Source organism: Lepidochelys kempii, chromosome 2 (genome assembly GCF_965140265.1).
Source record: "Lepidochelys kempii isolate rLepKem1 chromosome 2, rLepKem1.hap2, whole genome shotgun sequence".
NCBI classification, from domain to species: Eukaryota; Metazoa; Chordata; order Testudines; family Cheloniidae; genus Lepidochelys; species Lepidochelys kempii.
The window spans coordinates 70,908,603-70,930,030 of NC_133257.1; the positions used below are offsets into that span (position 1 = coordinate 70,908,603).

Sequence of the window (21,428 nt, forward strand, 5' to 3'; positions counted from 1 at the left end):
TGTGATAGTCCTTATAAAATCAGAACCTCTGGTCACCCTAATGGGGGCATGCAATTCAAACAACTGCTCAGATTTCAGTTTAGGAGAGTAGGTGAAAAAAAGTGCTCAAGTTGGGGTAAGTACCACAAGAAGATGGGAGGTTGGTCTTGGGTGCTTGACAAGGTTAGAGAACATTGGCCTAAAGAAGCAAGACAGATTTTAAGTACATGATTTCTTGTGGAGGAAGATTCTTTCTGAATTTCCTGGCAACAAAATAAAGCAGTGCAAATTGAGACAAATCTTCATAATTTTGGAGATTGCAGAATATATATTTAAATCTGCTTCATATCAAGCATTCAGAGTCCACTGTGTGATTTCCCCTTCCAAAGCAGAATGAGGATCTGCCTGTACCTACATCTTTCATTTCCTGGCTACTGGAGAGGGAAAGACAGTCCCCAGGGGACCATGCTCAGATATCCATAGTGAAGTGGAAGCTTAAATTGCGGTTTCTTAAATTATTTTATCTTAGTTGTAGGGGGGAGAGAGGAGATTTTGGTTGGATAACTTGAATTCTTTAATTCTGGTGAGTTTACTCAAGTTCATGAGTTCTTCAACAACAACAAAAATGTCCCAGTCTGTACTTGATGACATGTATTTGTTTCTATATGGCTTAAATTTCTCTTGTATAGCTATATTTAAACTTTTTTGTTACAAGCAATTGCATAATACACCTCATTCTTTTTCTTGTGAGTTCAGTTGATATTAATTATAGCATATGGCAAGAACTAGAAACCACCTATAGGAAAAACATCTACATTTAAAAAGGCAGCTGTGATATAGCTGGTTGATAAAACAATGGATGTCTTCAGTTTCTTTTCTAATTTACTTTGTCCAGTTATTTACTTTTTCTTTCCTTAAGGCCGAAGAGATTAATGTGTAATTTATTTTGAAGTCTGAATAAATATGTATCACTGGAGCCAGATTACAGCTGGACCTGCATAGGTGCACCAGATAGGGGACAGGGTAGAACTGTAGCTGAATAGTGGAGTCATTGCTCTTTGCTAATGCCATCAGTGGAACTAGCTTCCTTAGTGGGACAAAGAGATACAGAGTGAGGACACAGCTGGCTGGGCTAGAAAGGAGTAGATGCTGCACTTCTTTGAAAGGATAGTGATGCTGTTGCTCCACTGTTACACAGCCTCTCCACCTCCTGCCAATGCAAGGCTGTGGTTTAAAGACGCAATCCAGCCATCAAGATTGGGAATATCTTCACAAATGATGTATGAACTGAAATACATTACTCTGGGTTTGTGAAGTACTATGCACCTTTGTGGTCTGATGTAACCAATTGTTGATAATTATGGTATACTTTGCAGGTCTAAATTCCTCACACATTGTAGAGAGTATTTTTTTCGAATTTTTGCCCCCTTTTAAAAAAAAAATCTTGATTATACATCCTAATGTGTATTACCTATTGTGTTACTGAAACACTAAAATTGATTTGTTAGGGTAGCAATGATGGTTCTTCAGGGGCCTCTGTAAATTCTCGCTGTATACTAATGGGATTGATCACGTCTGGAGTTGACTACAGAATTGTATAGAAAAGCAATGCCTACTGGAGGGGTGCAGGAGCTCTCTACGCAGTTACTAGCCTGTCTTTAAAGGGAGCAGTGGGTTTTCCATGGGCTTAAGCATCCAGGGAGTATATCCTAGTGACCCCTCTTTCTGCTTCTGCAGGCTTGTGGGCTTCTGTCCCTTTATATAGTTTTGTTTGCCCCTCCTGACCAAACAGGAGATGGAAGTACAGGACCCTAAAGCTGTGCTGGCAAGTTGGTTATTGCATCATGCGGACACATTGGGAGATCAAAGTTCATATGCTGAAGCTCCCAGAACAACAGAAGGGAGCAATGAAATAGCAGTACGCTTAGTTCTTGAGAGGGGAAAATGCATCTCACTGCCTTTCCTCTTCAACAGCATTATATTCATGTAGACATGGGGGTGCTTTGTGTGATGGGATGACACCTGAGGACATTCCACCAAGAGTTGCTGCCACTGTCTTTTGTTGTCTTCAGTAGTTTGAGAACTGAACCTTCTTAACACTTTTGTAACAGTCTGGTAAAGACTGGATTTCAAAGTTATGTCTACTTGTGTGATGATTAAATTACCGTTTCCATCTGAATAGTTTGTTTTAATTAATGCTAGGAACACTCTGGTAAACAAAACCTCAAAACTCAGAATAGTTTTCTCATCTGCTAATGTTCATTTCGGCATAAAATAGCAGATGTAAGACTCTTTCACAAGTGCAGAGATCCTCAGGCAAGAAATAGAAAGCTTACTGTGAAATAGCTAATAAAACTTTGGTATGACTTAACTAATGTAGAACTGTGTGTGTGTGTGTTGGGGGCGGGAAGGAAAGTTTTAAAAACAATGTCCCAATATATAAATCGTTTTGTACAGGTGAATCTCTTCAATTTATTAATTGTTCCCCTCATTTCTTTTTTTAAAAAAAAAACATAATTAGATAATGAAATTTGTTTGCTTCAGAGGAAATTGTCATTTGGAAGTCACTGTGCTAAGGACAAAAAAAAAGCCACTGTTCATAAGGGGTTACTGACTAATGAGTGATAGGATCACTGATTAGGCAAAATTTAGTCATGCCAGTGTCAAATCAAGAAGTGGTAGTTCATTAATTCTTGTTAGAGCTGTACATAAGTTAAAGCCTTGTTTCCTGACCCCATTGCACCTAGGCTTGCTTCTCTACAAATTCTTCTTAGCAGCATGCTTCAGCAGTGAGCTGGAGAGAATTCCTCTGAACATGAGAAGGGATAATGTTCTTTATGACCTATTCATTTTTTGGCCTCACTGTTGAGATTGCCAGTCTTCGTGACAATTTGGAAGCTTTTTATGTGGACAGTTGTTTTCTAGGAATTAATGAGACTACAGTAGAACCTCAGAGTGGAATAGAGATAATCTGTAACTCTGAACAAAACATTATCGTTGTTTTTTCAAAAGTTTACAACTGAACATTGGCTTAATACAGCTTTAAACCTTACTATGCAGATAAATATTCTGCTTTTAACCATCTTAATTTAAATGAAACAAGCACAGAAACCTTGTCAAATCTTTCCTTACCTTGTCAAATCTTTTTTTAAACTTTCCCTTTGGTTTTTTTAGTAGTTTACATTTAACACAGTTGTGACAGCATGGCTAGAAAGGGTTAAAGATCCTGCAAAATAAATAACCCTCAACAGACATGTGGGGAGATAATGTTTGTGTTTTACATATGTATGAGTAGGGTGGACAATGTAATCAACAGTCCCTCTATGCTGTATTCTGATCATTCAGAGGTCAAAAGAACATCCTATCATTTAAATGAATTGTAAACATGGGATATCTCTGTATTCATCTCTCTTTGAAATGTATAGCAAATAATCCGTGAATGGTGGAGGAACAAGAAAATTGCCTTATGTTAAATCTGTAGCTAAGGTACAGGTGATGGACCTCCTTCATAGTCATGCTAATTTCCTTTTGAACTCCCAACTTGTCAAAAGACATGAAATTGTATAAAAGAGCCTTGGGTCCTGATTCTGTCATCTTGGATCTGCTTAAGCTTCATCTGGGGAAGTTTGAGTCGCAAGACTGAGGTCCCAGGTACGCTAGTACGACTTGAATATGTTATTTGGACATTGGACTGTAACCTGTGAACTATTTCTGAAAGAACTCTTTGCAACTACAAAGCCCACCATCTTTGCTATGAATCTGCACCTCAGTGAATTGAACTCATGTCTATATGTATATTGATCTTTTAACCATACTCTCTTTTGTTTTTAATAAATTTTAGTTTAATAAGAATTGGCTGTAGCGTGTATTTGGGTAAGATCTGGAATATTCAGTAACCTGGGAGGTAATGACAGGTTTCAGAGTAGCAGCCGTGTTAGTCTGTATTCACAAAAAGAAAAGGAGTAGTTGTGGCACCTTAGAGACTAACAAATTTATTTGAGCATAAGCCTGAATGCCTCTGATGAAGTGAGCTGTAGCTCACGAAAGCTTATGCTCAAATAAATTTGTTAGTCTCTAAGGTGCCACAACTACTCCTTTTCTTTCTTGGAGGTAATGTGTCCAGTCCTTTTGGGATTGGTAGAACCTTTTCTTTTATATGATGAAATAAGATTTTCAGAAATCATCATATTTGACTTAGGTACTGGATGGAGGCCTGAGGCTGGATCACTTTAAGGGAACTGTGTTGTTTGGATTTCTGAGTAACCAGTAAGGTAATAAATAAGCTGTTTTATGCTGTCTTGGTAAATGTTCTCAATGGTAGCAGATGACAGAACGAGGAGTAATGGTCTCAAGTTGCAGTGGGGGAGGTTTAGATTGGATATTAGGAAAAACTTTTTCACTAAGAGGGTGGTGAAACACTGGAATGTGTTACCTAGGGAGGTGGTAGAATCTCCTTCCTTAGAGGTTTTTAAGGTCAGGCTTGACAAAGCCCTGGCTGGGATGATTTAACTGGGAATTGGTCCTGCTTCGAGCAGGGGGTTGGACTAGATGACCTTCTGGGGTCCCTTCCAACCCTGATATTCTATGATTCTAAATCTAGGTATTGGAATATCCACCAGCTTTTTGGGGATTGTCTGCCCCATTCTTTGCAGTTCACCCTAACTGAGTGACCACAGCTGGCTCCCCACTAGGACCCCGGTCACAGAGGCGTACTCAGCAGGATACACATTGCCACGGGTTAATTGGGTTTTTGGATCAGAACCCCACGCTTGTCAAAAAATTAATTTTGATATTGGAGAGTTTAAGGGTTAAAAATCAGTTACAGTGAGTGGTCCATGATCAAAATCCTAACAGAAAAATCCTGGAAGAATTGTGCTCACGGGGGGGGTTGTCTTTTAAGAAAAAAGCTCCAGAGCAGGAAATGAAAAATCTGTTAATTGCCAGTGATAAGAAAGCAGACCCAGCAAAAATGCTTGCAGTGAGAAACCAGCAGTTTGAACATGAACAAAAAATAGCTGATATGGAAAGAGAAGCTGCTGAAAGAGAACGCCTGTGTTTTGAACATGAACAAAAAATGGCATATATTAGATTGCAGGAACTAGAAGCTAAGGCAAAAGTTGACAGACGTAAGCTCCAACTCGAATGAAGGAACCACAGGAACTGTATCATACTAAAAAGCCAGCTCCTCTCAACAACAAAGATGGGGATAGAATCTATCCAGTTTATAACAATGTTGGTATGTTGTATTTAGGGATTGTCGGTTAATCACAGTTAACTCATGTGATTAAAAAAAAATTAATCGCGATAAAAAAATTAATCATGATTAATTAATCACAGTTTTAATCACACTATTAAACAATAGAATACCAATTGAAATTTATGAAATATTTTGGATGTTTTCTACATTTTCATATATATTGTATTCTGTTACAATATCTGTAATTGGAATCAAAGAGTATATTAATCTTTATTACAAATATTTGCACAGTAAAAATGATAAACAAAATAGTATTTTTCAATTCACCTCATAGAAGAACTATAGTACAATCTCTTTGTTGTGAAAGTGCAGCTTACAAATGTAGATTTTTGTTTGTTTATTACATAAGTGTGCTCAAAAACAAAACAATCTAAAACTTTAGAGCCTACAAGTCCACTCAGTCCTACTTCTTGTTCAGCCAGTCACTAAGACAAACAGGTTTGTTTACATTTATAGGAGATAATGCTGTCCTCTTCTTATTTACAATGTCACCGGAAAGAACAGGCATTTGCATGGCACTTTTGTAGCTGGCATTGCAAGGTACTTACATGTCAGATACGCTAAATATTCGTATTCCCCTTTAAGCTTCAGCCACCATTCCAGAGGACATGCTTCCATGCTGATGATGCATGTTAAAAAAATAATGCATTAATTAAATTTGTGACTGAACTCCTTGGGGGAGAATTGTGTCCCCTGCTCTGTTTTACCTGCATTCTACCATGTATTTCATGTTATAGGAGTCTCAGATGATGACCCAGCACTATGGTGTTCATTTTAAGAACACTTTCACTGCAGATTTGACAAAACACAAAGAAGGTACCAATTTGAGATTTCTAAAGATAGCTACAGCACTCGATCCAAGGTTTAAGAATCTGAAGTGCCTTCCAAAATCTGAGAGGGACGAGGTGTGGTGCATGCTTTCAGAGGTCTTAAAAGAACAACACTCTGATGCATAAACTACAGAACCCAAATCATCAAAAAAGAAACAATCAACCTTCTGCTGGTGGCATCTGACTCAGATAATGAAGATGTACATGCCTCAGTCCACACAGCTTTAGATTGTTATCGAGCAGAACCTGTCATCAGCATGGACTCATGTCCCCTGGAATGGTGGTTGAAGCAGGAATATCCACCAGCTTTTGGGGATATTGCCCCATTCTTTGCAGTTCACCCTAATTGAGTGACCACAGCTGGCTCCCCACTAGAACCCCAGTCACAACTGTACTGTACTGTACTTGGGGTGGGGTTTTTTTGGGTGGGAGGGAAGAATCTCTGCTGCCACCTGATTGCGTACTTCTGGTTCCAAATGAGGTGTGCCGTTGACTGGTCAGTTCATAACTCCAGTGTTTGTAACTCTGAGGCTCTACTGTATGAGTTATATTTCACATGGGTCACTGAACAGCCATCAGAGGGTAATAATTTTTGGTAACTAGTAAGCTGAATCAGATTTGGAACCTACAGTCTCGTGAAAGGCCTCATATCTTATTACAAATCCCTTAAGACAATCCATACCCCATTGAATTTATTCCTATTACTTGTGACTTAGAACTCTAGAGCTAGTTAACAAGATGACTTTCAGTCCTATGTCCAATTTTGAGCACCATTTCAATGAAAAGTTATTACACAAGGGCCTGAATCAGCACTGCATTATTACACAAGGGCCTGAATCAGCACTGCATTAATCCAATTTTACATCAGTGCATCAATAAAGTTAAAAATATCTGTCTGGGAATTGGGAAAGGTGACCAAACACTTGGAGCTAACAGAGTTTTATTGGGGGGGTTGGGGGGGGGATATCCACTTGGTTTTAGAAACCGGTAGCAGTAAAATAGTTGCAAGACAGGTGCTGGAAGAACTAAGGAGTAATATCTATTAGTTACAAAAACAGGAATATTTTGTTGCATTTAGCTACTTTTCCAAATAAATAAAACTTGCATATTTACCTGGCCTTTCTAGCCAGAGTGTTGTAAGTATGAAGTATGCTTGTGAGGTGGAGAAGTCCAGAAGTTACTTGATGGTTTAGGTATATCTGTGGATATAAATAAATTCAGATGAATAAAAGTATATGTTAGGAGACCTTGTCATAAACATTGACCCACAGTTTGCTGAGAAATCATGTCATTTATGGAAGTCTAAATTTCACATTATAACCTGTCCGTGATAGCCCTGCAAATGGTGAGGCTGAGATAGAAGGCTGGGCAAGCTGTGAAGTATGTTCTCTAACAAGGATTGAACAGCTGAGGAGACTGTTTCCTTTTCTAGGGAACAAACTAGTGGTCCAATCTAACAAATATGAAACAGGCTGACCAAAAAAGCAAAATATAAATATATAATTCTCTTTTACTGATTGCATGCTGCAAGAGGCTTGCCTGAACTAAATCCTGGTGCTCAGGAGAGATTAAAAATAGATTGACAAATACTTGCTGTTGTACAAGGTGTCTACAGACCTCCTATTCTCACTGCCAAAACCAGGGCTGGTTCATTCATGGGACATTTGCAACTCATTCCAGACCCAAGAGAAGGCATGTAATGGTTTACCATTTCACACTTAACTGCCTGGAAGAATTCTAAGATTTGGAAGGTTTGGGTGAGATTCTCACACCTGTTTCTGTCCATGTATGCCAGGTAAAAAAGCCCACCGGGCATTAGTTCCAGCCCCAAAGGAGAATTCCCCCAGTACAGGAACTGAGGCTATGTCTACACTATAGCAGCATAACTACGGTGCTGCAGCTGTGCCTCTGGAGCACTGTAGCTGTAGATGTCTCCTACATCGATGAAAGGGGTTTTTCCAATTATGTAGTTAATCCACTTCTCTGAGAAGTGGTAACTAGGTCAATGGAAGATTTCAGTTGCTCTAGCCACCTCTACACCAGAGGTTAGGTCTACCTAACTATTGTGCTCAGGGCACATTATTTTTCACAGCCAAAAGCAACATAACTAGGTTAATCTAATTTTTAAGGGTAGACCAGGCTTGAGTAATGCAGCCAGACTGTGTTCTCTGAAGGCCTCCTTGCAAGTCCTGGCATAGGGAGACTTACTGGAGTGGGTTTCTGGGAGTGGAAGGGCATGTCAGGACAGGGCTATAGCATGTAGAACTGCAGAGATTGTGGGCAGTGCTGCTGTTCATAGTAAATTATGCCACAGGCCACTCTAGCCCTGAAGCAGCCCAGAATCAGGAAAGTGGACAGAGATGTCTTATAGATGCCCAGCACAGAATTTCACCCATGACTTGCAGTGCAGACATGTTTTTTAACCTGACAGGATCATCAATAGCCAACAATGTACTCTGATCAAAACTTCTGGAGGGCAAAGGAGCCAGAAATGTATCATTATGGTGAAATGGTAGCTTTTTCATGTTAAGTTTGCAATTGAGGCGGGAGGGAGAGGGGAGCAATCTCCTGTTTTGGTCGGGGCAGGGGAAAGAGCGAGCTAGCTCCTTTCAGGGCTGGGGCAGTGGGGAGCAGCGAGCTCTTCCTGAAACCAGGTGCAGAGGGGGGAGAGCAAGGTCCTGGAGTGGGGGACAACAGAATGTGTCCCTCCAAAAGGGGTCAAATTTTAATTTCTGCATACACCACTGGTTTGCAACCACCTTTCAATTATAAAACCCTGGTTTATCTCACTATAACCTTATCTTGGAAAATTGATTTGATTTGAAAATTGTAAGATTTATTGTGAGGACAAAGGAGAGTTACAAAGGTTTGTCATACTTTACAAACTTGTTTTTGTTACAGAATACTTTTTGAGTTAAAAAATTAGTCTGATCTGAAAATTATTACTTTGTCTTGCATTTTTGTCTTCCTCTGCGGCACTACCCATGCATACTTGATGTATTTAAGTCTCCTTTAATTTGTTTGCCCAACGACATTTGGAAAAAAAAATGGTGATTAAGAAAAGCTAATGACTATTTTTATTTATTTATTTATTTATTTGAAATGCAATAGTAGTGAGACGCACCATGGCAGAGAGCCTGGAACCTCTGGCATGGTGGGGTTGTCCCAGAGCCAATGGTGCTGGAAGGGTACTCTGCAGGGGAGGAGTTTCTGGGGAGTCAGAGCACCTGGGAAAGCTTTTGTCAATTTTACTTTGCAGAAAGTGAAACTGATAAAAGTCTTCCAGGCAAGCAGCTGTTACATTGATTTTCCTGATGGAAAATCAACATTTTTCAGCAACACTGAATTTTTTTCACAGAAGATTTTAATTCTGTGAAAAAGATATTTTTGTCAGACAATCATTTAGATGGAATTTTTTTCAACTAGTTCTATTCCTGGTACACCACTTCAGAAATTTCTCTGTAGAAACTCTATAGCTCCCAACCTTTATGCCATCTGCCAAAAAATGAGCTCTGTGAATTAATGGTAACTAAGTAGTAAACCGAGGTTAATGCATGTAAGCACAAGTATCAATTTACAGATAAAAAATATAAAGATATTGAAAAAGGACATGTTGATTTATTTGAGAGTTGTTATTTTAGGAAATCATGCTGGCTGTTATGTTATTACTCGGCTTCACACTGGTACAGAAACTGGAGAGCCTATATGATACTATGCCAGAGTTGATGGTGGGAACATGCTTACATTTCAAACTAAGTTTCTTACAAAATAATTACTTCAGTGTTTGCCTCCCATTGTTCTTCTCTGCCTGAATTGCAAGAGGCACAAACCTGGAAAGTATGTTTTTCTTGATCTGTTTGTAAAACCTGGGTTTGCAGTAATGTTTTAATGCTCCTCTTTGCTTGGATGCTGTTGCATTAAGATAGAGAATTCATACATTTAAAGTATTACGTATAATAGATAATGTACACACTAAATACTTCACTTTTCACTAAAGTTAATGTATGGGTCTACCCTAGCAGCAGCAAAATAAATACCTGAAGGTGCTCCTTTTAAGAAATGATACTATTGTAATTTTTAATTATTTTTCACATTACCAATAAAGGCAAAAGAGAATGGTAGTGTTATTTTAAATCTTTGGAAACACTGGGCAATAAGAAACGTTTATTTCTTTCTATTGAAAGGTTGTCAGACTGTTTGTCTAGCTTATGAATCTCACAAGGATATATTAGAAGTGCTGTTGTAACCCAGGACTGCTGGGTGTGGTGTTCTGTCCCTCTCTAGTGACACCTAGACCACTTAGAGATTAATGAGCTACAGCCTTAGCTAAACATGGAGTAGAGACTCATGCACTAAGCTTCAGAGGTCCCAGATTCAATCCCACCTGCAGACAACTGGGGTCTGTCAGCATTAAGAAGTTTTAAAACAAACCAGGTGACTTTATTAAAGGTTCAGTGGAGTGTCTAGAGCAGTGGTGGTCAACCTGCTCTATGTTGAGCAGTTTTAAAACAAAAATTAAGTAATTATCTTAACAGGGTTAAAATTTTCTGAAAACTGTTAAAATATGAAAATGTTAAAACTAAAACAGGAATAAAATGTTACATATATAAAAGACCAAGAAATGTAAGACTTTGGCTTTACAAATCTGAAGATAACTAGATAACTTTCTCAAGTACTGCAAATTCTGCAAGATATTTCAAGTTTGGCAAACTGGGAAGAACAGTTTAAGCTACTTTTACACATTTGATAGGTTCCAAATTAGTTGTGAACTTTCAGGGGGAAAAAAGACTTATTTGTGCATTGTGGATGATTCATAGGTGACATTGTCTCCCATGTATAGCAGTGCTCAAAATTAATCTGATTTTAGACTGTATAAGAGAATGATGCCGGAAATGTCATTATTAAAAGTTCAGTGCTTGCGTATTTTCCACTGCTTTCAGCTTTGGTCTCTTCATCTTAAAGTAAGTGCAGAAATAGAAAGTTTGGAGAAGAGTGATGTGAGAAATTAGTCATGAAGGGGCTTCCGTACTTGCAAAGAGTACGGATACTGGTTTTGTTCTTTTTTTTAAAGAGGAGGCTGTTGATAGGATACATCATACTTGTCTACTGACTAATGAGTTAGGTTCCTATCATGTGAATACTTACACAACATGTGAGTAGTACTGGTAAACACAGTGGGACTGCTTGCATATGTAAATGTTTGCAGGATAGAGGCCATTTAGAGACCCTCTAGATCAGTGGTGGGCAGCCTGCGGCCCGCGGGCCACATGTGGCCCGTCAGGGTAATCCACTTGTGGGCTGCCAGACAGTTTGTTTACATTTGCACGGCTGCCGCATCTCCCAGTGGCCAAGGTTTGCCGTTCCCAGCCGATGGGAGCCTGCGCCACTTTCTGCAGCCCCCATTGGCCAGGAGCAGTGAACCATGACTACTGGGAGCTGCAGGCAGCTGTGCAAATGTAAACAGTCTGGCAGCCCGCCAGTGGATTACCCTGACAGGCCACGTGTAGCCTGCAGCCCGCAGGCCACCACTGCTCTAGACACTCCCTTGTACCTTTAATAAGGCACCTAGTTAAATTAAAAGGCAAATTTTAAATAATAAAAAATGTACATAACAGTATAAGCAATACCATGTTTATTCTGTGGCAAGCTGGACTCTAATTTTGTTGGAAGGTGTCTAATTCTAGTTACTGCAGTAAACTGGGAATTATGTGACTACTTTGAATACATTAAAAAGGAAGGTATAAATTTAATTATGGAACTATCTAATGCAATAAGTACAGTGTTTTTTAATTTATTTTAGCTTATTGTATTGTGTCACCAAATTTTCAACATGCCATATATATTTGTATTAGAATGTATAACTGCACTGTAGAAGTGGTTTTGGCAAATAAGGAGACAGTAGCTGTTTTAACACCTATGCAGGCATACGGAGCAATTCTGGTGCCAACCAGAAGATGGATGAGCACTAGGGAAAGGAATCAGTTACTTAGGACAACCTTACTAGAACACAGCTATTTAATTTTTTAAAAAAAGGCAGTCCGTTGTTATGGTTCCCCAGTATATATGGCACAGACCTCTAGTACCACTGCAATTAAAGAAATAACTGGTAGCAGTAATAGATAATGTCACAAACTTTGCCAGTGTCTTGAACAATTTTTCGAGATGGCATTATACTGTTGGGATTCAACATTCCTAAGTTCTGTTTCTGGCTCAGTAAAGGAAGTGTTCAGTAGTGGTTAAAGTGTTGCTTATAAGGCCAGAAGAGAACGCTGTGATCATCTGCTCTGCCTTCATGTATGACACAGGCCATAGGATTTCCCTGAATTAATTCCTATTTGAATTAGAGCATACGTTTTAGAAAAACATCCAATCTTAATTGAAAAGTTTCTAGTCAAGGAGAATCCACTTCAACTATTGATAAATCCTTCCAGTGGTTAATTAACCTTCACAGTTAAAAATGTGTACCTTGTTTCTAGCCTGAATTTGTCTAGCTTCAACCTCCAACCATTGGATCTTGTTATGCCTTCGTCTGCTAGATTGAAGAGTCCATTTTCAAATTTCTGCACCCTTCCTGACTATAACCAAGTAACTCCTTACCCTTCTTTTTGTTAAACAAAACAGATTGGGTCTTTCACTATGTAAGGAGTATTTTAATCATTCTCCTAGCTCTTCTTGAACTTGTCCAGTTTATCAACAACCTCTTGAATTGTGGACACCAGAACTGGACACACTATTCCAATAGTGGTCAGACCAGTGCCAAATACAGAAGTAAAGTAAACTCCCTACCCTTATTTGAGATTTCCTGGTTTATAAGAATTGCATTAGCAGTTTTGACCACAGCCTCACATTGGAAGCTCATGTTCAACTGATTATCTACCATGACCCCCTCTTCTCCCACAGGTTTTTTTTTCAGAGTCACTGCTTCCCATCATGTAAGCATGGCCTACATTCTTTGTCCCTAGATGTAGAAACTTACATTTGTCTGTATTAACATGCGTATTGTTCACTTGTACCCCACTTACCAAGTGTTTCAGATCACTATTATTACTAATCATCTGCAAACTTCATCAGTGATGATTTTAGGTAATACAAATATAACACAAAGGGAGTTTGGCTAAGTTGATTTGACATGGACATGCCCTATGAAAGATCTGGGTCCTAGTCCCACCTCTGCCAGAAAAGACGTAAGACTTTGTTACCTCATGCAAAATGCAGACACTGATAGTATGTTGTGGCCTAGCATAGAGATATAAGGCTTTGTTCAGGAAGTGTTAAGAAGGGCACAGAAATACCACTCAGGGAAAGAAATTCACTATTAGCCAAGTTTAGTTCCTAGCCCAAAAGGCTGTTCTGCGGTGAGGGATTGGTAGTGTGACTGGAAAATTTAGGGGCAAGTGTAAAAGGTTCTTTTGCATATGTGCAAATGGCGATTTTCTGTAACGTTTAGAACTTGGCTAAATCTGGCTGACTTTTTTGAGAGGAACAAGAAAATACATCTCTTTGACCCTAGGGATTTCAGATTCCTCCTCCAAATTACAGAGCTTCTACGACTGTTCTAAAATAGTTGGAGACAAACTTTAACATTGGTAAAAGTACTTATTCTTCCCATACCTGCTTCCTTGAGATTAGTTGATATGTTTTTGCTGTGAATGTACTAATAAAATAATTGGGAGTTCCCTAGCCAATCTGTGTTTAAGAGCTATGATCCAAAGCATTAAGAATTTGGAGCAGTTTTTTGGCAATTTGGCAAACTGACTTATCTGTCATTTGACAAATGGCTTGACCCCTCCTCCCACATTCACCCCAGGCTGTCCGAAGAAAGTTTCTTCTGAGAAGGAAATTTCAGAAACTTACTGTGAATTCATTTAGTTTTGGTGAACTGTGAGTCAAAATCAGGCTTATAATGGAAAGTTATTCATGTAGCTTTAACTGTGAAGAGGTTATCACCTTTCTTCAGTAATGGGAACAAGTTAAATAATTTTATTTTCCTGGCCTTATATAATGTGTAGTACTATGAACTACAAACATTGTATCATATTTAGTGCAGCTATTGTAATATATATAAATATATATATTGACGTATGAAAAACATAAAGTAGAGAGAGGGAACCTGGATTGCTTTGAAGGTCAATAAAACCTGGGTTGTGCAATCTAGAGAGAAGCTGAAAAGTGCTTCTTAGAGCTGATAGTTATGGTATTTATGAATTTTTCTTAGTGTGAAATAATAAAAATGTTTAAATATTTAGTATTTCAGTCTATTTTCTTGTTGGAAATGAAAAGTTGTATCTTGAAGCAAGTGAAAATCCAGTGCCCATAAGAGCTTTGTCATGGAATGTTAGTGGACTTCCCTGTGAAGAATAAGTTTGAGGCTTCCTTAAAAATCCTACCTCTGCTTTGTGCAGCTGGAGATCTTTTATGCAGCATTTACAGCCAAGCAGGCTTTGTGAAGCATCTGCCAATTGCAGAGAAATGACTCCCTTTTGTCATTGGCAGGTGTGTGAGCAAAGCTTGTTGGGTTAGGTAGCTAACCAGAAATGGAAAATATAAATAGTATTAGTGTTGAACTGGGTCAGGACCCAGGTGCAAGAACGTAATTTGAGGTGGGTTATCACTGAAGAGGGTGAATTTGGAAAAAATAGACATAAAAGTCCTTAACAACAGACTGGTCTCAATGAGAGAGGCTTCCCCTGAGGGACCTGTGTGATTTTCCCCCATGAGAACTTCTGTAGAGTAAAAAGCCAGTTCCTCTCTTCCTTTGTTTTTCACTCAAGGTTCTTTTTCTGAGAGTCTTTCCCTTATCTTTCCCTTTGGATTCGCATCTCTGTTTTTGTCATTTCTGAGTTTCTGGAAGAGATTGAAATCACCAGTGAAGGAGGGGGACACCCTTGATGCCTGAAGAGACGGTATTATTAAAAATACTCTTAAGTCATCCTTGCTTGTATGCTTCACTAGAATCTGTAGAGGGTAATATCCACCAGAGGCAGGAAGATCACTCCATTCCTCATATATGCAGACAGACATTATTTACAATTTACTAAATGTCATTCAACTTTAAATATTTTTAATACAACTTTTATATTGACTTTTTTCTTCCTCCCTATCCTTTTCCCTTCAATCACGCTTTCTTTTCATTTCAAGTATTCTGATGCATCTCTTTCTCTTTTTATCTGCATTTGCTCCCAACTTCCACCCCCCCCCCCATCATGTTCTTTGCTCTCATTCATTTGGTTATATTTCACATTTCCAAAGATGTGTGACTCTTCCCCATCCCTCAAATCACCTTTTTGTGGTCAATACTTCTAAGTCTTTCTAGTCCTCTATCACACAAGCATTCATCAATAAACCATGAAGGTAGGAGAAAGTTATGGGTTGATTGCTCGGTACCAGTACTCTTGATTGCAAGGGGAGCATACCTATAGGATTCTTCTCATACTAACGAATTCTTCTGTCCTCAAGGATAGAAGAATCCTTCTATCCTTCTACCCTTTTCTTTCCCCTCTCTGCTTAAATTATTGGTGCACAGGAAAGCCTTAGAGCGTTGATTACCTCCATCCTTCCCCACATAGGTTCTAGGGGTGGAAAGTTCCATGGTTCAAGGTGAAGGCCAGGGGAAGAGCTACTTGAAGTTTCTCCTTCCTACTCCCTATGCAGCTGAATAGGGGATGGTGAGGAAATGGCCCATCAGTTGACTCTCTAAAGGTGGAGTGAGAGGAAATTAGGAATGCTATTCTAGCAGAGGAAATGGGAAATATCTACTGTCTTCAAGAATGCAGAAGATTATGATGCTTACAAAAGTAGAGTTTTTATAGATCATGTTTTTTATGAAATATGTTGTTTTCTTTTAGACCAAAACCAGTCTAGAAAAAAGAAGTGTAAACTTGCTAGTTGAGTTCTATGTGCATCCTATAATAGACTTTTTCATCTTCTAATTATTATGAAATATCATGCAAAGTTACTTAATAAAAAAAAAACAACCTAACATTAGCTTGTTACTGTCTTATTAAGGTTTTGCAGTATCTCATGTAATGATACTAGCAGGCTGATTCTACAATATATACTTGAGACTAAAGAAAGCATGTATCTGAGAATCCGTAGGGTATTTCCATTTGCTTTCATATTAAATATAAAATACACACCGCAAGAGAAATATATTAAAACTATTCAGCCATAATCAGTGCTTACTTTGGGTTGACTCTGAAAGGGACTATTATTAACCTGAGCAATATGGAACTTAAAGTATTGATTAAAATATTTCATTTCTCATAGTATTGAGTGTGGCTCAGCATTCAGAAGTCTGTTCTTCTTTAGTTTTCTAAAATAAACCTGCAACCAGTTACTTAGCTGTACAAGACAGTTTGTTTATTCGGTAGTACAGAAAAGTATTAGTAAGAATTAACTACTGTGGTTCTCAGGTGAACTGTGATAATGATTTGCAATTACGTTTCACCTTAATTAAACCTTAGAACACCTCTCTGTCATAGGGAACTATTACATCCAGTCTCAGTTCTCTGTGTCTGGCCATTTGACAACACTCCGCAAGGTGTTGAGTTTAGCTGTCATTTGAGGCTGGGCAAAAGGGAGGGATGCAAAGAAGTTAGGCAGCCAGCTCCCATTGAATATTAGTAGGAGCTGGGAGACTTAAACCTTTAGGCACCTTTGAAAATTGTATCTTAAATGTAGCGTGCGAGTGCCTGCATCGACAAGACAGTTACACATCTTTCTAAGACAAGCTGTTTTTAAAGTACATAGATCTGAGCTTTTCATTATGTACATTTGCGGAGTTGAAAATGGCTTCTTCTAAGGCTTTCTTTTTGTTTTTTCTCTGAAATTTACTTCTTTGGCAGAAAGGCTTTTCTTTATTTTGCGGGTGGGAATGAGGAAAGAGAATAAGTAGTTGGGAAAGAAGTCATTCACAATGCAGGTTTCAGAGTGGTAGCCATGTTAGTCTGTATCAGCAAAAAGAGCGAGGAGGACTTGTGGCACCTTGGAGACTAACAAATTTATTTGAGCATAAGCTTTCGTGGGCTAAAACGCACTTCATCGGATGCATGCAGTGGAAAATACAGTAGGAAGATATAAATATATACACACACACAGAGAACATGAAAAAATGGGTGTTGCCATACCCACTATAATGAGAGTGATCAGTTAAGATGAGCTATTATCAGCAGGAGAAAAATGACAAAAACAAAAAAAACTTTTTGTAGTGATATCAGGATGGCCCATTTCCAACAGTTGACAAGAAGGTGTGAGTAACAGTAGGGGGAAAAAAAGCATGGGGAAATAGTTTTACTTTTTAATTTGCAAACTGGACGCCGTTAAATTAGGCTTGAATAAAGACTGGGAGTGGATGGGTCATTACACAAAGTAAAACTGTCCTAGAAGTTTTCCAAAATATAGGATGGGAAAAGAGGAAGCAACCTTTCTGTTTGGCACTTGTGCTAATGAATCAAGACACAAATCTGCAGCACAGAAGTAATTTCTCAGAGAATAAATACACTTTATGTATTTAACTTATGAAAACTTATGAAACTTATCAGGTTTAACTTATGAAAACCTGTTAATATTTGAGGAGATTAATCCTTTTTCCCCTCAATGGGGTATGTAGCTACTAAGGGTTCCTTCTCACAGTAACCTAGTCCTAGGATTGTTGTCAAAAGTAGGTGATTATTGGATTTGGCTTAAAATGTATATGCCGGTTGCATAAAGTTATAGATAGCCATATTTAAATCTGGCCTTCACATTTCTTTTCTTTTTTTTCCTAAGTATTTTCATATGTTCAGTGTTTTTGTTAATCAGTTTGAACATGTGTGCAGCTCTATCTTATTGAAAAACGTTTTTATGCACTTGAATACTTTCAATACATTTAAAAGTACACCTACTGCACAGTTAAACAACGGAGCAAAAATACCTTTTGAGGTGTGGTCATTGAGGTGAAAAAGTACATTTTCAAATGAGGAGCTCAAATTCAGCGAGATTGAAGCTGATGTATTTATATTTATTTTTAAAAATATTGAAAAGCAGTGCAATGAATTGCCCTTAATTTCTTGTAGGTAAAATTGTGGTACTGTGAGGTACTTTTTGGTATACTCCTTTGGGCAAGAGGAGTTACCCTGAAAAACAAAACGTCATAGAATTTCTCAAATGAGGTATTTCCCTCCACTGTCCACAGGACTGAGTATAAATTCTTGAACCTGAACTTTTTCATCTCCTTTGTTTGCTAATATGCCTTCCGCATCTTCTGCAACATTGCTGCATCACTTGCACCTCTGCTGAAACTTTCATCCTTGTCTTCAACTTCTTTCAGCCTGGTCTCCACAGTCTTATCCTACCTGCACCAGCATGTGTTAAATGCTTTCGCCCACTTTCTCACACATACAGGTAGTTTGATTTATGTTGTGCCCAATCATTAAACACTTCATTTGCTCACTAATTATTGCAGGTTCTACTCCAAAATTGTCCTGATTGTTTTTAAAACCTTCCATAAACTTTATCCTCTTCCTTGCTCCTTTCTCTTGTCTAGCTTTGTCAAGTTCTCTGACCCTTCACACAGTCCCACCACGGTTAGTATAAAAGTAACTGTCTGTTCAACTGCCTTCCATATGCAGTAGTTTTCTTATGCCTTAGTGATGCTCTGCTTATTTTTATCTCATCTAAAAATATCATCTTTTTCTACCACTTAAGTTTTCTTTCACTCTGATATTAACTCTTTAAAGTGTTTTGGGCTATTCGTGTTGAGAGGCCATACAAAATAAAAATTTAATTTACTGTAATTATTATTCTTACTATAATTTTTATATTATGGAAGCACCTGAAATGTGCTGTGTTTCAATCCCTGTCCCAAAAAGCTTACATTTTAAAAGGACCAAAGCAAAATACAAGAAAAGGGAAAGTATACACACAAGCAAAATGGTCAAGATGGTAATAAGAACATGTGTTAGTTTTAATATTTTTGTCATGGTTCATATATAAATTAAATCAATCTTAATTGTCCTCTATCTACAATGTATGCTGCCAATATTTTATAGTTGTTTGCTCTTTCATCATTTTTCTAGATGTCCCAAAGCATGTCTTCAGTGTCTTCAAGACATTCTGAAAAAATAGCTATCCGAGAGTAAGTATAATTTTATTCTCACATTTTGTTCTTGATATGGCTCAATAAATTTTATGTCTTCAATAACAAATGTACAGGTAAAGTATGTGCAGGTAATGTGTAGTAATTCTTTTCAGCATCTTAACCTCAAATTCATATCTGAGACTACAGTGAATTTCCTTAGTAATAAATCTTTATTAAATTTGATTCTTTATATTCTTTTACAATCAAGCTTTCAATACATGGTCCACGAGGCTATAAATGTATTTTTAAATGATTTGTATAACATCATCACCATAATTTGGATTCATTCTCATTTCATGGCTTTTCTATAATGATAAATCTAGTTGGGGATTTCAGCTATGATTTTATGTCCAAGAAATAATTACTCCATTCAGAATAACTCTGCTAAAAATATATCATGTGAATTCCTAAGATTACTTGTGAAGATGCCTTTTTTCAAAGAGATGTGTATCATGGGTAACTGGTTAGGTGCTGTTAAAATTTGTTGGGGGCAAATCCTGGACCCAATGGGCTTTTTGCTATTGACTTCAGATTTCACTGTTGATGTTTACAGCAGGGTCGTCCTTTCCTTTAAGGTATCTTATTCTGTGCGTTAGTACCCACTTCTAATAATCCGAGTTCGTATTGTTATTTATAATAATGTGAGGTAGAAAGGGGTGTTTCCAGTTGAGTGCCAAGTAATTCTATCATGATTAAGAACAAGCAAGATAATTGCAATTAACTATGACTATTATAATTATTAAGTAAAGGAAGGTCTGAGAGATGTTGGATCTGAACTGGAAAGTTGCTTCTTGATGTAGCTCTGTGGCTGTTTTATAGAGACAATGAGCAGAGATGAGAGGCTGCATTGAGAGGGTTTATGGAGTTGAAAGATAGGAGCAGGGAGTGTTGCTAGTTTGCTTCCTCAGTTCAGAGAAGCTTTATCCCGCTCTTTCTTCTGATTCCTTGGAAGGAGAAAAATACCTCTTTCAGGCTTCATATCAGGATTCATATCTGCGGTTGTCCTTTCACTGGCTCATGGGTTGGTCTTAGTAATATCTTCAGCTCGTGACATGTAGTCTGTTAATTCATATGTAGTGTACATTTAATTGTCTTTGTTCTTGTGGCAGGAAATTTTCAGCATCTGATAGAGTTTTAACTATTTCTTTTATTCCATCCATTTTCTTAAATATCGCTTGAGTTCCATCAGAGCTTAATAGGAACTGAAATTTGGTTTCAGATGGGCTTATACATCCTTATATTAGAGATAAGTTTTCCAGTTCTTAAAATAGTTCTTTTTAAACTTAATTGTTAAAGAGGGTCTTCAAAATTAAATAGCCATCCAAGAAGGCATTGACTGCTCTTCTTAAAAGTCCTTGTCTTTCTGAGTTTGGAAAGGAAATTGCTTAACTAAATAACTTAAGTCCCCAATTAATATAAATATCCTGTACTCATTGCTGTGCAGTTATAGCAGTGTCATTTAGTTCCATAATGGTCCATAAAGCATCTTGCATTTAACATAGCAACGACATTAGGAAGTTTTTACATTAGAAGATGCTTGCATTTGATTGCAAAACATTTGTAAATGTATGTCTCAAAAGAGGTCCATACAGTCTTTTATCATCTAAGGAAAAGCATGAGACAGAGTTTTCAGTTTTAAGCAGGAACATGAATTAAAGTGCCTGGTATTAAATGAGGATGTTGATATAACAGGCATCACAGTAACTTGGTGAGAAGATGCTAAGCAAAGGGACACAGTAATACCAGGGTACAAAATACATAGGAATGATAGAGTAGGTCATGCTGTTGGAGGAATGGCATTATATGTGAAACAAAGCATAGAGTCAAATTTAGTAAAAATCTTAAATGACTCACAGTACCATTGAATCTCTATGGATAGAAATTCCATGCTTGAAGAATAAGAGTATAGCAGTAGGAATATACTAGTGACCACCTGACCAGGATCATGATGGTGATTGTGAAATACTCAGGGAGATTAGCGAGACTATAAAAATAGAAACCCCAATAATAATGGGTGATATCAGCTACCTCCAAATTGATTGGGTACATGTCATCTCAGGACCAAATGCAGAGATAAAATTTCTAGACACCATTAGAGACTAACAAATTCTCTAAGGTGCCACAAGTACTCCTGTTCTTTTTGCGGATACAGACTAACACGGCTGCTACTCTGAAACCTAGACACCATTAAGGACTGCTTCTTGAACAAGCTTGTCCTGGATCCCACAAAGGGGGAGGCAATTCT

The 21,428-nt window shown here is 37.9% G+C and overlaps 1 protein-coding gene across 7 annotated transcripts in view; it reads left to right on the top strand.

Annotated features, from left to right (window-relative positions):
* Positions 1-21,428, top strand: part of RB1CC1 (RB1 inducible coiled-coil 1) — a 169,135-nt gene that overhangs the window by 136,416 nt on the left and 11,291 nt on the right. For all 7 annotated transcript variants that reach the window (XR_012157216.1, XM_073331179.1, XM_073331180.1 and 4 more), the window contains one exon: positions 19,122-19,180. Coding sequence is in view for 6 of the 7 variants with exons in the window: in XM_073331179.1 (XP_073187280.1) it covers positions 19,122-19,180 (59 nt within the window). In the remaining variant the exon portion in view is untranslated. The remainder of the gene's footprint in view (positions 1-19,121; positions 19,181-21,428) is intronic.